The following is a 16012-nucleotide window of genomic DNA, read 5'->3' as shown; positions in this document are numbered from 1 at the left end:
ACCAACCCTGCGGCGGTAGTCTCTCCTCCGCCCACCGCGAGCATTCCGTCCGAGGGAGCGAGGCAAGGAGCGCCGCTCGAAGTCGTCCGTTCCTGCAGACCTACACGAAGATGCGCGGATTAAGATGACCGGTTCGCGCTCAAGGTCCCCCTCAGCACGACCAACCACTCCAGACCCAAACAGAGCCCCCGCTGCCTCGCCCAGAGATCGTTCATCAATCGCTCAGCTCGACGTTACAGACGGCGGTCTCCTCCTCGACGACATCCCCACGTATCAGCTCAGCGGCTCCGCAAATCTATCAATACCCATATACGGAACTGGCTCCCCCTACCCCACGATCGCCGGTTCAAGCTCTCCGTCAAGGTCCAGGGCTCGCTCAGCTACTGAAGATTCCTTGCCTGCTCCTTTATACACTCCCCCAAACTCTTATCAACCATCCACGCGTTCTGGCCCAGCTCTTCCAATGTATCAGCCAGGGCAGCGACATCCACCCGTGGCGGATCCGTCGCGCCAATATGTCCCACCGCCTCCGCCAATGTCTCCTCCTATTCAGCAAAGCTTTATATCAATACCCCCTCCTCCTCCGCGACCTGTGGCAAATCAGGCCCACCAGCATCCGGGCATTATGATCCCTCCTCCGCCAGGCCCTCCACCAGGAGGAATACAGTCGAGTTGGCAGAATAACTGGGGTCGATCATATGATTCGAGGGGATTTCCTCTCCCACCGCCCAATCCACCTTCGAATACTCAACATCAGGCTTACAATCCCAGCCAGACGTATGTTAACCCACAGCCCCCGCCCCTATCAATTCCCCCACCGCCCGCCAATGAGCATCAGATGTCAGCAACATATATACCGCATGGGGACTCATTCGGACCTGGTGTGGGCATACCTGGTTTTGGAAGACAAGAACCAAGCTTCAGCAGAGGAGATAGCTCTGATTTCTCTGCTATTTCCGAAAGATCAAACTCTAGAGATACTTTCGAGACGAGCCTTACAACACCTTTAGATGGTAGCGGTTACTATCAAGACCGATACCAGACACAGACACCCATATCGCGGTATAATAACCTTCATGTGGCCGAGTACAACTCCCCGGGACCGCCCGCATCAAATCATTTCAATTCGCAACAGGCAAACAAGGGCCTTAGTGCCACTCCAAGTGGCAACCACCAGCATACCGCAAGTAACCAGTCCAATGTCTCAAACTCGCCTATCGATGCCGGGTCGCAATGGCCCATGGAGAGGGTATTATTATGGCTGGCAAGCAATCAGTTCTCGGCTGATTGGCAAGAGACTTTTAAAGCTCTCAACATTGACGGCTCTGTGTTTCTCGAATTAGGTAGCGGGCATGGAGGCCGAGGCAACTTCGGGATGATGCATCAACAAGTCTACCCGCGCCTTGCAAAGGAGTGCGCTAATAGCGGTACTGGTTGGGATCAAGCTAGGGAGCGGGAAGAGGGCAAGAGGATGCGTCGCCTTATCAGGGGTATCGTCACTGGCAAAAGCGGAGACATGACCAAGTCGTCCCACACTCGTCGGGAATCCTCGACGGCCAATGTTCCTAGTGCTGGCACAGAGGGAACTCTGGAATCTTCCCCAAATCTTGGCCGTGAAATCCATATTTCAACACCAAGTATGACGAATGGTGACGATGATAGCCCGGGCAAGCAGATGTTGAAAGCCGCCGGACCGGGCTTTGGGACACGGAGATTCTCCAATCGAAGCGCCACAATGCCTATTTTAAGCAGTAACAGCAATGTTTTGGGGGAATCAGAGCCAAGTAACAACTCGCAGAATAGAAGCGGGTTTCGAAATGCATTTCGTACTGTTGATGGGGGAGATGGGGGTCATCGGCATAGCCCCAGCATCGGTAGTGAAGCAGGTGATGGTCCGTTCAGGCCACCCGCTCTCCGAGTGGATAGTAGCCCCAAACCGGACAGTCCAGGAGCTACTCTTGCGGCGATACAAGCTGGAATCATTGGGAGTATCCCAGTTTCGCCACGTGGTGGCATATTCGGCCATCGTTCCAACAATAGCACTGATTCAATCTCGTCAAGTACAGCAGTTTATGGTTCTGGTGTACCTGCTGGAGCGAGTCATATCCTGCGAGGTGGGATGGGTGGAGCAGTGGGCGAAACGAGTCTTGTGCGCAATCAAGATGGCCGTCGTCATGGTGTTGATGGGGCACGGCCTTCGCCGGTGGACACCGGTGATCGGTCAATCGCTTTGGAGCAGCCTACCTCAGCCAAAGAATCGAAAGGGTTCCTCAAGCACTTCAGAAAGAAGAAGAAGGAAGATGGAGTTGCACCGTCTCCAGAAGAACCAAACCTTGAATCGCCTACAAGCCCATCTCTAGGCTTCAAACCCCCACCATTTCTGGGAAATGGCAAGATCAGCAACTCCAGTGAGACTTCGCTAGATCGACCTTCTTCGACCTTCTCTGCTTCCGAATATGACCGCTTTGCACATACGACAGGTTATCGCGGTAGACGCAATACTCCGGGGAGAACCTTCATCCTTGCTACACTTGACGGCTGGAACTTCCGTATGTGCGACGTCACTGACATCGATTCCGCACTTGAGCTTCGAAATTCAATATGTTCCAATCTAGGCATTCAAGACACCGAATCCGCTCAGATATATGTGACCGAACTTGGTAAAGTCAAGCACGACGAGGTACTTGATGATGCAAAGTTACTCCTACATAGACGGACCAAGGCAGACCAGTTTGGAAGCCTCAAATTCTATATCCGCGCTCCAGCAAGCCCAACTCCATCTCAGAGTGTGCCTCAACCTACAGGCTTTGGAGCAAAACTTGCAAATAAGTTGGGATTGTCTCCTATCTTACCTCCAACAGCACCATTAGACGAGGAAGCATATGCCAGACTCTCGGGGACAAGAAGACGGTCTAGCTCATCTCCTCCAAGCTCTCGTCAGAATACAATCAAGGCAGGCGGGTCAACACCGAATGCCCAATCCGATCCCCAGTCAGATGCCCTGCGAGATCGATTGATGCAATTCAAATCATCTCAAGAGGGAGGAGAAAGCCAGCTTCCTGAGTCTGAGAGGCAAGCATTCATGGAGCTAGCTGCAAAGGAGCACAAAGCTGAGATGGAACGGCGGCAAAAGGAATACTTGGCTAAGAAGAAAGCCAAGGAAACGCACTCACCCGCTGATGGCCCAGTTGCTACCATTGGCCGGTATGTCGATTTTGACCAGCCGCGGAATTCTCCTTTCGAAGACAAGAAACTTGATAGCCTCCTACCCCAAAGAAAGCCGCCTCCACCACCAGCTGAGTCGGCTACGTTGATCAAAGCCAACTCCTTAAGCAGGAGGACAGATCAACAACAATCTAGATTGTCCCTTACAAGCGTTGATAGTGACTCGTCCCCGACCCTCCCCATCATGCTACAGGAGATGACCGAGCTTGGTTACCGCAAACCTGTGCCTGCATCCCCACAAGCCAGTGGTGGCAGTGGTGCGGCGTCGGTTGGCAAGAGCAATCGCTTAGGTGGGGGTCAAAGTCATTCCTCAAACGCATCACCAAGCAAGAGATCAACGCCAAATAGTGGTGTTGACCAAACGGATGGTAACCGAAATGCAATGTCAACGGTGGATTTAGGAACATCTGGCTCTGGTAGAAGTAGTCCTAGATCTGCCGGCGGCACGCCTGGCAGTGTAACGTGGGGCAAAGGAACTCTTCCGTTCATAGTTCCCGATTATTCCCCAGAAGGTGAAGAGGCAGTCTCTGTATCCTTGAAGACGCCCGATGATCCTTCTATGACTAAAGTGGGAGAAGAAGGGAACCGAAGGGCAGCCTCTCCATCCAACCTCAGTCCAAGCAGTCCGGAGGCCCATGCTACCTCGGAAAACCGCAAGTCTTACGGGCCTAATTTTGATTTCACAGAATCAAATATAGACTTCGGCAATTCAAACGACCAAGTAGAGCAAGTCGATTCGGGTGACGATGATTCAGACGATGGTCTCTTTGCGGTACCAATAGCCTCTCGCAAACCAGCCAAGAAGCCTAGTCTTAGAAGAGCGCCATCGGCTGATCAGAATCTTAATGACTCCGAAGGGATTGGGAAACGCCCAAGCTTGACAATCAGGACGTCGAGATCGAAAAAGGGGCTGTCCGTGTCATTTTCGTCGCAGCAGAATTCCAATAATGCAGCAACCAATACTAATAGAACTCCAGAGTTTGAGGCTGATAGCTCTCGGAGTGGAGGCAAACGACCTCAGCGTCGTACTCCTGCCTCTGCGGCTTCTGCTTCAGAAGGTGGCTGGTCTGCAGAATCGTCCGAGGAAATGAATGCCAAATTACTTCGACGAGAATCATTTGCGAGAGAGGATGTGTGGGCGAACAGACCTCCAGCAGAAGCTCTCATTAACCATCTGGATGACTACTTCCCAAATTTGGATCTCGATCAACCTGTTCTAGAGGACGGAGTAGGCGGTGGCGAAGTGTCACCAATAGCAGAACAAGACACGCCGGACACTCCATTGGAACCGGCAGCAAGGAAAGCAAGCATAGACATTGACGATGAACCACCTCAAATGAAGCCTCGTTTAAGCGCAGTGTACAACGACGCCGATACCTTGGGATCAGACGAGTCGACCCTGAAGGCAATGGAACCGCCTAGGTCAATGCAGAGCGTTGCGCAAAGAAATGTCCGCCGTTCTGGGGGCTTGGGACGGATGAAATCCATCCGTGAAGTAGCAAGGGGTGCACATGAAGCAAACAAGCGGTTTACAGCCCCGACGCAGCAAGGTGATGCATCGGGCACAATTCTCCGCCGGAAGAGCACGAAAATGTTTGGTGCTAATATTGTACAAATCAAACCCCAACGCGGCAGTACAATCGTACCGCAAATTCCACAAGACAACATTCCAAAGCGGCAAGCAACTTTCCGCTGGTTTAAGGGTCAGTTGATTGGCAAAGGTACGTACGGACGAGTGTATCTAGGAATGAATGCCACGACTGGAGAGTTCTTAGCCGTCAAGCAAGTTGAAGTCAGCGCCAAAGCTGCCGGAAACGATAAAGAGAAGATGCGCGAGATGGTAGCAGCTTTGGACCAAGAAATCGATACAATGCAGCATCTCGATCATGTCAACATTGTTCAATACCTAGGCTGTGAGCGGAAGGAGATGTCTATCAGCATCTTTCTTGAGTATATCTCCGGTGGCAGCGTGGGAAGCTGTCTTCGAAAGCATGGCAAATTTGAGGAAAAGGTGGTGAGCTCCTTGACCCGTCAGACACTGGCAGGGTTGGCATACCTTCATCGGGAGGGCATCCTGCATCGGGATCTGAAGGCCGATAACATTCTACTGGATCTGGATGGGACGTGCAAGATATCAGATTTCGGTATCTCCAAGAAGACGGACAACATCTACGGCAATGATGCATCGAACTCGATGCAGGGTTCGGTCTTTTGGATGGCCCCTGAAGTTATCCGCTCCCAAGGCGAAGGGTACTCCGCGAAGGTTGACATCTGGTCTCTTGGATGTGTGGTCCTTGAGATGTTCGCGGGTAGGAGGCCTTGGAGCAAAGAGGAAACTGTAGGAGCAATCTACAAGCTAGGCAGTCTGAACGAATCCCCGCCTATTCCTGATGATGTTGGAATGACCATCAGCCCTGTAGCGGTTGCCTTTATGGCTGACTGCTTTACCATGTAAGTAACTCAAGAAGAATTGCCGGATGAAGAGGCTAACTGGAGATCTAGCATTCCCTCCGAACGCCCGACCGCAGATACTCTGCTCTCTCAACATCCCTTCTGCCAACATGACCCTAACTACAACTTCCTTGATACGGACCTATATGCTAAAATTCGCGGCGCTTACTAATTCTTATTTTCTCATTCTCGCATTTCACGGCGCTTGGCTGCAGGCATATGAATAATGGAGTTATTAAATGCGTATTTGATATACCACTTCTCTCTTAAGATTCTCAGGCATGTATTGGTTTCTAGCAAAGCGCAGGCGTGCGAGCGTCGAGGATATTTTATATAGAGGGAGTGTCTTCCCTATATTAGTGTGTGATAATATGAAGACAGAAAATCAAGAATGAGACCGAAGACTCTCACGGCAATCCTCGTGAAAAGACATTGCAATAGCTAGGTAGGTTTTCTTCTATTCTTCCAACGATCATCAACCCAGCCGAGCATGCGACTCTCAGCCTCGCTTAGTCATGAGAAAAAATGTCGAAGACCGAGAGGCTTTTCTCCCACCATCACAGCCTTTACCGTCTGCCTTTCCATTTTCTTCGCACGACCGTGCCATATTCTTTGCAAAATGGCTCCATATGATAGCGACTCATCTGATGGTGAGGACAACGACTATACGGTGACCAACGTCCTGCTGGGTTATTCGTCCGAAGAAGCAAAGGACGATACAATCAGCCATCTTGGAGGGAGACCAGTACGTTCCGATTTTCTTTTTTCTTTTTGTATTTTCTAGTCTTTTGGCTCTGGGAGTACTCATTTTCCTCTGTTTTCCTGGAATGCTGTAGAGAATTAGAGATTCTAGTACTGACATTCCTCTTCCCAGACCTGGATCGACCCATCTACCCCGCCATCGGCCGCCCTCGCGAGATGCAAAGTGTGCCATGATATCATGGTCCTTCTCTTGCAGTTAAATGGAGAGCTCCCCGATTTCCCAGGACACGAGAGACGACTGTACGTCCTGACATGCCGGCGCAAGACCTGCAGGCGTAAGGAAGGGAGCGTGAGACTGTTGCGCGGGGTCAGGATATCAGAACCTCCAAAGGAGAAGAGGAAGGAGAACGAGAAGGGACCAAAGCAAGAAACACAAGCACCAAAACCAGCCATTAATATTGGAGAGACCCTATTTGGCGCAAAGCCTCTATCAGATCCAGCCTCCGCAAACCCATTCTCAACGAACGCAACAAGTTCGACTTCTCAAAACCCCTTCTCAACATCTTCCTCAAAAGCTTCCAGTAATCCCTTCGCAGCTGCAGGTCTGCCATCACCATCAGAGCTAGCAGCCAAGCCACCCCAATCCCCAGCCTCGGACCTTCCGAAGACCTTTGCATCTGCCCTCTCCCTCAACAACGACGCTCCCAAATTCGGACCGCCGCCACCACCCGAACCGTGGCCCCAAGAATCCGAGCTTCCTCCCCCATACCCGCTCTACTATCTCGATCCCGACTACGAGGAACTCGACAAGATAGAAGACGTCCCCATCCCAACCCCGACCATGGATCTTGACGAAGGCGGCGGCTCCGGCGGCAACCAGAAGGAAGACAAGGTCGTCTACGAAAGCACGATTGACAAGACGTTCCAGAAGTTCGCGGACCGGCTGGCGCAGAACCCAGAGCAGGTTCTCCGGTACGAGTTCAAGGGACAGCCCTTACTATATTCGAAAAACGACGCCGTGGGGAAGTTACTGGCAGGCTCCTCGGCGAAGGATCATGCGAAGGTCACGACGAGCGGGGGAAGTGGGAATGGGATGCCGAGATGTGCGAACTGTGGGGCGGGCAGGGTGTTTGAGCTGCAGCTGACGCCGCATGCCATTATGGAACTGGAGAGAGATGAGCCGGGCATTGATGGTATGGAGTGGGGAACCATCATCTGTGGTGTCTGTGAGAGAGATTGTCAGCAAAAGGGGGTGGACAAGGGCGTGGGGTATGTGGAGGAATGGGCAGGTGTGCAGTGGGAAGAGCTTAGTGAGAGAAGATGAATGATATTATGAATCCGATCATGAAGTTGCCCTTGCAGCGGCATATGACATTCAGTCCCCTTACGAACGGCACAAGCCATTTCAGGTAAATAATGACCCTGACTTGTCTTCAACATACGAGACAACCTCTTATCTATTTCGCAATTAGGGGCGCTGGTGAATAGTGGTATTTACGTAGCTGTTGCATTTGAGGTATGTCACATGCGAATTCCAAGGTTCCAAATAGATGGATCATTTGGGAGAATGCTCTTCGTTATTTTCCCGTGCAGTGAAGCCTTAAGCTTCGACAAGTGGCTTATCAAAATCGTTGATCTATGATACAACGCCGCCGTAGTCTCATCCCTTTGCCCAAGGCCCTTGTAACTCCATCCGTAAACGCCACTCAAGTAGCCATCCATGCTATGCAAGTTCATCGACGCATCAGGATTGCCATGCTCAAGCAGGTTGCTCATAGGCCCTCCGAATCACCCTCGAGAATTGCTCGATCTTCACATTCTCCCTCACAATCGTGCTCTTTGCCTCGTTCTCCTTGTTTAGTGGGACCTTCACAGTCGTTCCCTCGATCTTCCACCCACAGACACCAGTGATGAACTTATCAAAGGCCTCGCCCTGCAGTCCCAGCCAGGATTCCAGAACTGACCGCTCGATTTCCCGTACTGTTTGCGAGATAGTAAGTGCGATTCGTATCCGGATCAGCTCCTCAAAGCCGGCGACATCTGCAATTAGATCTGCATAGAGATCATCGCTGTCAAGGGTGCTCCAGAAGGCACTGTATGAGGCTTGACTAAGGAGGTTGTTGAGGACATTCAGCTTTTGGACAGCCTCTGAGAGAGGTGCGTCACCAGCTGCTGGGAGTGCAGAGGAAGCAGAGACAGGTGTGAGGATATGGGGTGGGAGCAGGTGAAGCGCTAAGGAGAAGTCGGGGGACGGGAAGATGGTCAGGCATTTGACCAGAATATTAGTGATGGTTTCGTCTCTGGCGAGGTGGGGGTTGAATTGGTATCTGCGGAGTTGCATCGACGTGTCAGCATGGTATCTTTGCCAGACTATACAGATGCAAATATGTAGCAGAAGATGTCATTCAGATAGAGCTAATAAACATAGCTTCAGGGGGTTGGAGGGATTCAATCTCCATACCCGTCAGGTAATAGGAAACGTTAAAAAATAATCATCACTTTGACATTGGTCCTTTTGTTGCCAGATGAATAGAGAGAAGGAGGAACAAACTTACAGCTTCAGAAGAGCCAGGTTTGCGTAAGAGTCGACTGTCCGCTCCTCGCATTGCTGCGTCACGTACTCCTGGAAGACGCTCGTGGTTTCTGGGTTGTATCGATCAAGGCCGTTCAATATAGCATCTATGTGCTCTGGCCTGTCGGGCGTGTAGTCAAATGCGATACCCATATTGACTCCGTCGAATTACCTCGTCGAAGACTTGGTTGTGAACTGAGGGAATTCGCGAAATGTTCTGTCGTGGGGGGAAAAAATTGAGGGTTCGTTCGGTTGGGTGGGAGATTTTGCCGAGATGTTATTGATCACGTGATGACATCCCTCCCATTGAGGGGGGAGAAGAAGAGCCAGGATCTGAACAAGACCACCTGGAAAGGTACGATGTATATGTATTATATCTCCCGAAGCAGAACGGCTATCTATCTGGCCATGAGAAAGATAGAGGGCGCGAAAACTCAGGGACTCGACATCCCGCCATCTCCTAGAACGTACATGGCGCACCGGAAGACAGGTTATCTTTAAATGGCATGATTTCGAATTGGTCTCACGAACTCGCAGAGCCAATTATAGAGCCTCTACAGAATGAGGTAGATGCAATGGTTCAATATTATTTTCCGGCTATTTCTCTTCTCCCACGCAACAGAATGCTCATCTATGAACCTCAATTCGCAGGACCATGTCCCCTCCAAGTCTTGCAATCTCGGCCAAGATGGCATCTTTATCAAGCTCAACCTCTCCCTTATCCGTTCCCATAGTTAGCTTCGAGGCGTATGGGAGATTAACCTTAAACGATCGCGAGGCTAGCGTCTGAGGATTCCACAATCCCGCAATGGTCGATCCAGCTACCGCGCTGTGAAAGAAGACTATAGTACTGGTATATAGTTTCTCAAGCTCATTGAGATACAGCTGAACAGGCTGATATCCGACTAACTCAAGGTTCACATCCGATTGTACCTCGAGATTCTTGAATTTGTGCTTGGTTGAGCTTTTCCGAACAGATTCACCGGCAAACTTTGGGGCCAGATGGATCACAAAATCATAATCTGTTGTCGAGGTCACGAACAGAGATTTTGGATTCAGATCCATACCTTGGTCTTTGAGAAGCTTACAGGCAGAACGAGCAAGTGCGGTCATACGTGCGGCAACCACTTTTGAGGGGCCTTTGTCTGTGAAAGCGGTACCGGTCGTATCATGGTTAGATGCTGCAAATATGACAGTTCGATTCATGCCCGGGTCAATTTTCCGCCATGCTTCCAAACGGGTATTGATAGAAGTGACCTCATTGCTGGTCAAGGTCCCAGTAAAATCCACAATGAGTGGGGTGGAGCGCCAGTCCCACCTGGCTATAAACAACAATGTTCTCAAGAACCCGCACATCGCAGACGATGGAGCCCGCCACGGATGTGGCTGTAAAAATATTCGTGCGACGAGGAGTTCGATAAGTTCCTCGCTGATATGCCTCGAAAGCATGTGACAATCAAACCACATCTTCACGAGACGAATTGTCGAAGATAATAGGGGAAAGCGAGTACAATGAGTTGCAATTGACTGGGTATGAAGAGGCAGTTGTAAGAATGTTCGTTTATATGTTGACAATGCCGAAGCAGCATCCTCCCTAGTACGTTGATCAAGCAGTTTATCCTTGACCTGACGCTCAAGAAGAGTCTGCTCCCTGTCATTGTGGATTCGGAGACGGAATGAAGCACCAGATTCGTAGACTATATCCAGGAAGGCGCAATTCTTCAACGGTTGGTCTTCGTTTTCGAGGCCAAGTTTAGTTGTGATGCTATCATCAACTTCTCGTAGAAGACTGCCTATCTTTAGCAGAAAGGCGATTTTCGTTCGTTGGATTGCGATGATATCGTCGGGCCACCTTCCGGAACCTTCAAATTGAATCAAAACATCGGCAGGCTTCTCCAAAGGCTGTCGAGGATTGAATAATGGATAATCAATACTTGAGTATCGCAGTTGGGGGTCAATGGCTGAAAGTTGTCTCAGTTGCAGGGGTAAACCATCCAGATCTCGAATTTGTCTTTCGAAGCTATTGAAGGCCTGCTTGAGAGCATCGAAAGCCTTTGCACCTTGTCCATAACCAGGCAGTAACTTCTCGAATCCCTCGCCAACGAATGTGAGACTTTTACTCATCTCTGGTTCAAAATGTCGCTTGATGAGGTAAGTGAAGATATCCTGGAAGATTGCGTATGACGAGCCAGGCGACCACACCAAACTCTCACGAATGCTACCATCTTTGAATCGTCGCAACTCCGCTTTCTCACCCCAGAATTTCTGGAATTTAGCAGCTTTCTTTTTCTCCTCTGCAGATGGTCCGTGGTCCACAAGGCGGTCAATGTTTGCTGGGTTGAAAAGAACAGCAACAAGTAACGATGACTGCTCTCCGATTTCTGGGCATGGAGATTTTGGCGACCAAGGAGGTAAATCCGGTCCCCTAATGTCAATGAAACTCACCCTATCTGTGAGACCTTCCCGTAACACCTCGAAGAGGCGGCCACTGAAGCTGGCCAAGTGTGGCTTGTGATCACATGAAAATGTTTCTGGTGATGTGGTGGGAATCGGTACACGGACCAAGCAATCAAACTTTTGCAAATGTTGAGCAGTCCGTACAATGAATGTTGAATCGAATTGGTCAAAAGTCGAATCATTCAACATCTCGACTGTTATCTTCGCCTCCTCGCGTAGAAGCTCATATGACCAAGGTGTCATCTTGAAGAGTATATTCTGTCCTCGAGGACCATCAAAAAACATTGGCGTGTCTGATTTCGTAGGAACAAAGTCTGCTGCCTCATAAAGCTGTGGTTTATTGGCTAAGTCGGTTGTCGAGACAAATTGCAGAACAGCCTTGAACATCTGATAACTACTGTAGCCAGGTGAGAGAAAGGCATGTCCTTTTGGTCCGCCGCCTTTTAATAGGAGGGCTGTTAAAGCGGCCCATTCAAAATGCCCGAACCCTCCGTTTGAAATAGAACTTCCAAATCCTCGTTGACGAAGCCAGATTCTGCCAAGGATACAGGCATCCTTGAAACCACTTTCTTGTTTCGAGGCGGAATGAAGAAGCTTAAGGTAGGGCTCGAAATTGCAATCAGACTTCAAAGAGGCGTTGTAGAAAGGAGAAGGCGGTAGTGTAGTCGGCTGGTTCTCTGGTCCATTTTTTGGCCGGATCGAGTTCTTCGTGGGGCGCAATTTTGAGTCTGCGAAGAAGGATTCTGGCGCAGCAGGGATGATGTGAATCTCGAAATGCGACTCTGACTTCGTTTTCTCTTCTGGATTGTGTTAGTGAAAAATCTGATCTCAGTGAAGCATTCCACTCACTTGAATTTAACTTGGCAACTAAGATTGGATGGAGGCTGTTTCCATTTAGATACTCAAACGTCCATGTAAACTCATCCGGCGCAGTGCTCTGCAGGCCTGCTGCGATACAAGCCAAATAATATGCTCTTTTGTAGAAGTATCTATAGTTGAGGAAGTCTTTCTCCTGAAAGATGGATGGTGGCATGACAACCACCATATCGACAGATAGTGCGCTGTCTGACTTGATCATAGTCTTGATAGCATAACTGCCAACAACATTTATCTTCGATGGCTTTGCATATGCTAGTTTATATGCAGCGTTCTTATCAGGTTTGGGGTCTGGAAAAGGAACGACGATCTTGTGTGCTTTGTGTAGCATTTTTATTGCATCTGAGATCTATTCACGAAAGTCAGAGCCAACCCATAGATGGATAAAGAGAATTTATGGACATACTGGAAGCATCTCCCGATCCTCAATCGCTTCAATTAGACTTTTCAATCTGTGCAAAGCTTCATTTACGCCAGGCATTCGTTTCTCGTAGTTCGGTTGCACTTGAGCAAGCATTTCGTCAATCTGCAGCTTGAACATGTTTGACTTGTAAAGCCCTCCAGAATAAAGGGCACTTTCATCGATATCTTTGACATGCTTCGCCCGTGCTTGCATTTGTTTCAACGGTGCGGTGGTTGTTCTCTCGTCAGCGGAGGACTGGGAGCCAACATCGTCGCCGCCACTTTCGAAACCCTCGCTGGCAGAGTCTGCCTCATCATTATTGTGATGCAGCTTTCGCCGTTTGGGAGAGATGGGGGCCATCGTGTTATATTGCTGGCGGGGTGCTGGGAGATCGATGTCCAAACCGAAAAAAAAAGTCTCCAGGTCTCCCCGCGGCTGAGTTTTCTGCCTCTTTCTCGCTAGGTACAGAATTTAAGGTTGCGGGAGCTAACGTCACTAGACCTATTATAGTAAGAAGGAAGTAGCTATAGAATTCACGGGGGTGTATTTACAGCATGGTGCAATTCAATTCAACCCACTCTCTCTCCGGTAACGGATAAAATTCAAACGGTTTCCTATTCAAGCCAAAACCTTCGATTTACACACATCGAACCGGCTTTTGATATCATTTTCCAAATATGTCTATCATCGAGCTCGGGGAGTCGATTCCTGCCCTCACACCCCATGTAAGCTCATCCGTCGGTGGGAAACAGCGAGTCCCAGTCAACGCTGACTCTGGTGGGGTAGGCTTCCAGCGTGTCTCTTCCAACATGGCAAGACAATATAGGCTACGAGGAAGGACAACCGCGAGTGATGAGCAAGCTGACCACTGGCTATCCACGGTATGCCTCGATTGTTCTGTTGAAAGCGATTTGCAATACTGACTGAGGTCGCGTGACCCAGCTTCTTCATTCACAAGCTCATTGCCGCCTTTGCTGAGGACATCGTCGGATCATATGGCAATCCTGGTCAGCAGGCAATGCTATTCCCGTCCAGCAGGACAGCCCAGAGATGTTTTGCTTTCATAAAATCTAGAGCAATAGCAAGTGCTGTTGATCAAGTCAAAGTCGTTGATTTGGTCTGGGATAGGAGCCAAGCAAATTCAGAGACACTCAAAAAACTATCACCTTCTATTTCCGCCGTCATATTTCCCAAAGAACTGTTTCCAATAGCGAAGCAGTACTGGCAGCACTCGGGAGATGGCATCTCGAGTAGACGCGCAGAGTTTTGCCACGGCCTCTTCCGGGAGGGCATCTTAGTTGACCAGGCCATATTTCGGCCCGCGCCCGGTGGCTTCCAGAAAACCTCTAGGGGTCCAAGGAGATATCAAACAAAATCCATAGATACCCCCAAAGTGCACAACGCGGTGCCAGACAGTGATGACGCCCAGCACACTGCAACTACCGACGGTAATGCAGAAACTCGAGAGAGCTCACAATTCTTGGAAGAGCGCTTCGGTCGGAACCTGGACGTTGGATTTGTTGAGAATGCGAAATCAGCGATCCGTCGGCGGATAGCCGGGTCCCTGATGGGCGAGGTAGACTTGGCTGCAGCGCTGAGCCCACAGATGAACTCTAACGCGCGTGGGGTTGTTGGCCTTTCCGAAAACGATGTTTATCTTTATCCTTGTGGGATAAATTCTATATTTAATAGCCACCAAATGTTGCTCCAAGCTAGGGGACAACTCAAGAGCATCTGTTTTGGGTTCCCCTACGTCGACACTCTTAAAATTCTGGAAAAGTTTGGGCCAGGATGCCTTTTCTATGGGAATGGCTCGTCAGAGGACCTTGATGACCTCGAGGCCCGGTTGGCCGCAGGAGAAAAATTCCTGGCCTTATTTTGCGAGTTCCCTGGCAATCCCATGTTGAAATGTCCAGATCTTAAACGCATTCGCCGGCTAGCTGATACCTATGATTTTGCTGTGGTTGTTGATGAAACGATTGGTAATTTTATCAACGTTCATGTCCTGCCATACGCCGACATCGTTGTCAGCAGTCTGACCAAGATATTTTCTGGGGAATGCAATGTTATGGGAGGAAGTGCGATACTCAATCCTCGTGGACACTACTATCAATCTTTGAAGGAGATAGCGAAGGCCGAATACGAAGACAACTATTGGGCCGAGGACGTAATATTTATGGAGCGCAATAGTCGTCACTTTGTGTCCCGGATCGAAAGGATCAACGACAATGCCGACCTCATCTGTAATATCCTTCGAGCACATCCTCTGGTTAAGGATGTGTACTACCCAAGGTACAACCCCTCACGGGTCTTTTATGATGATTGCCGAACACCTAACGGAGGATATGGGGGCTTGCTCTCTTTCACCTTCCATGAAAAGGCTCAGGCTATTGCCTTTTTTGACCGTATTGAGACCGCGAAGGGACCGAGTCTAGGCACGAACTTCACCCTAACATCGCCATACGTTATATTAGCACACTTTTTAGAGTTGGACTGGGCGGCACAGTTTGGGATTCCCGCTGATCTAATCCGCATCAGTGTGGGACTAGAGGATGCGGAAGATCTCAAGGAACGATTTGCGGTTGCGCTGAAGGCTGCGGAGGAAGTTAGCTCTTGAGGCTTCATTGTTTCTCACCGTTGCGGTGCAAGCTGTTTGAGGACGCCTCAAGATCTCTCTGTTTTCCCGTGTCACATGATAGGCGTAGACAAAAGCATTCAATAGGGTCAGCGAATAGAATTATGAGAAAAATGAGAAAAATGAGAAGGCGCGTCGCAGGATAATAAGTTGGGTATGTGCCTTACCAAGTTAACTGGAGAAATCGGGCAGAGAGGTATATGCAATGCGAGTGACGGCAGAGTGTTAATTGGTACAGTTCAAAGCTACCACTTTACTACCAAAAACCGTACAAATTAAATACGGTATCGGTAAAAGCTATATAATAGTAGTATGTAATGTCTTCTATTGAGAATGTCGGGAAAGATGCTACGAGAGCTAAGGTAGGTAGGTATTCCTCTCATTGTACTGTACTCCGTATTCCACACTACCCCTGTGGTCTGTAAGCAGGAGGAAAAGGCGCCGCTTTTCGCGTCCTTCCCTTCGAATAGTACCATTTCCAAGTTAAGGTCCTCTAAAACAGAAAATTACTATTACATAGTTATAAACACTAACTGAGGAAAAGGGTGTCCGCGTAACATTTGGCCTTAACCCTTGTGAAAACCTTCCCAAAATGTCATACTGTTCGTATACAACGCCATTCCATAGGACCACCTAAGAGTCCTAAAATTAATCTGAAAGCAGGAGTTTTTGTTCTTTTTTCCCTTGAATC

The 16012-nt window shown here is 49.4% G+C and overlaps 5 protein-coding genes across 5 annotated transcripts; 3 read left to right on the top strand and 2 right to left on the bottom strand.

Annotated features, from left to right (window-relative positions):
- Positions 1-124: 124 nt before the first annotated feature.
- Positions 125-6076, top strand: M430DRAFT_61578 (hypothetical protein; the record flags this gene model as incomplete). Its single annotated transcript, XM_024868934.1, has 2 exons — positions 125-5676; positions 5728-6076. 2 exons carry the CDS (start codon positions 125-127, stop codon positions 5846-5848), a joined length of 5673 nt encoding a protein of 1890 aa, XP_024717536.1. The 3' UTR covers positions 5849-6076.
- A 219-nt stretch (positions 6077-6295) lies between these two features.
- M430DRAFT_22600 (hypothetical protein) lies at positions 6296-7702 on the top strand (the record flags this gene model as incomplete). The annotated part of the gene is made up of 2 exons (XM_024864724.1): positions 6296-6421; positions 6551-7702. The coding sequence occupies 2 exons, from the start codon at positions 6296-6298 to the stop codon at positions 7700-7702; spliced, it is 1278 nt and encodes a 425-aa protein (XP_024717535.1).
- Positions 7703-8137: 435 nt separating this feature from the next.
- M430DRAFT_69653 (hypothetical protein) lies at positions 8138-9116 on the bottom strand (the record flags this gene model as incomplete). The annotated part of the gene is made up of 2 exons (XM_024869444.1): positions 8934-9116; positions 8138-8705 (listed from the first exon to the last, which is right to left on the bottom strand). The coding sequence occupies exons 1-2, from the start codon at positions 9101-9103 to the stop codon at positions 8138-8140; spliced, it is 738 nt and encodes a 245-aa protein (XP_024717534.1). The 5' UTR covers positions 9104-9116.
- Positions 9117-9310: 194 nt separating this feature from the next.
- M430DRAFT_184563 (hypothetical protein) lies at positions 9311-13092 on the bottom strand. The gene is made up of 3 exons (XM_024863877.1): positions 12690-13092; positions 12257-12632; positions 9311-12204 (listed from the first exon to the last, which is right to left on the bottom strand). The coding sequence occupies exons 1-3, from the start codon at positions 13044-13046 to the stop codon at positions 9578-9580; spliced, it is 3360 nt and encodes a 1119-aa protein (XP_024717533.1). The 5' UTR covers positions 13047-13092; the 3' UTR covers positions 9311-9577.
- Positions 13093-13363: 271 nt separating this feature from the next.
- Positions 13364-15303, top strand: M430DRAFT_109505 (hypothetical protein; the record flags this gene model as incomplete). The annotated part of the gene is made up of 3 exons (XM_024861282.1): positions 13364-13411; positions 13473-13567; positions 13629-15303. The coding sequence occupies 3 exons, from the start codon at positions 13364-13366 to the stop codon at positions 15301-15303; spliced, it is 1818 nt and encodes a 605-aa protein (XP_024717532.1).
- Between the last annotated feature and the right edge of the window lie 709 nt (positions 15304-16012).

The sequence above is a fragment of the Amorphotheca resinae genome (assembly GCF_003019875.1).
Source record: "Amorphotheca resinae ATCC 22711 unplaced genomic scaffold M430scaffold_12, whole genome shotgun sequence".
NCBI classification, from domain to species: domain Eukaryota; kingdom Fungi; phylum Ascomycota; class Leotiomycetes; order Helotiales; family Amorphothecaceae; genus Amorphotheca; species Amorphotheca resinae.
Note: the sequence above shows the minus strand (reverse complement) of the source record. Positions and strands in the feature narration are given on the sequence as shown.

What these genes read in the sequence shown, in the direction of transcription:
- M430DRAFT_184563 (XM_024863877.1), bottom strand. Translation starts at nt 13,046, where the DNA reads ATGGCCCCCATCTCTCCCAAACGGCGAAAGCTGCATCACAATAATGAT. An exon ending in AGGATCGGGAGATGCTTCCA is followed by an intron (nt 12,633 to 12,689) that starts GTATGTCCATAA and finishes TTTCGTGAATAG; the next exon opens with ATCTCAGATGCAATAAAAAT. An exon ending in AGTTGCCAAGTTAAATTCAA is followed by an intron (nt 12,205 to 12,256) that starts GTGAGTGGAATG and finishes ACAATCCAGAAG; the next exon opens with AGAAAACGAAGTCAGAGTCG.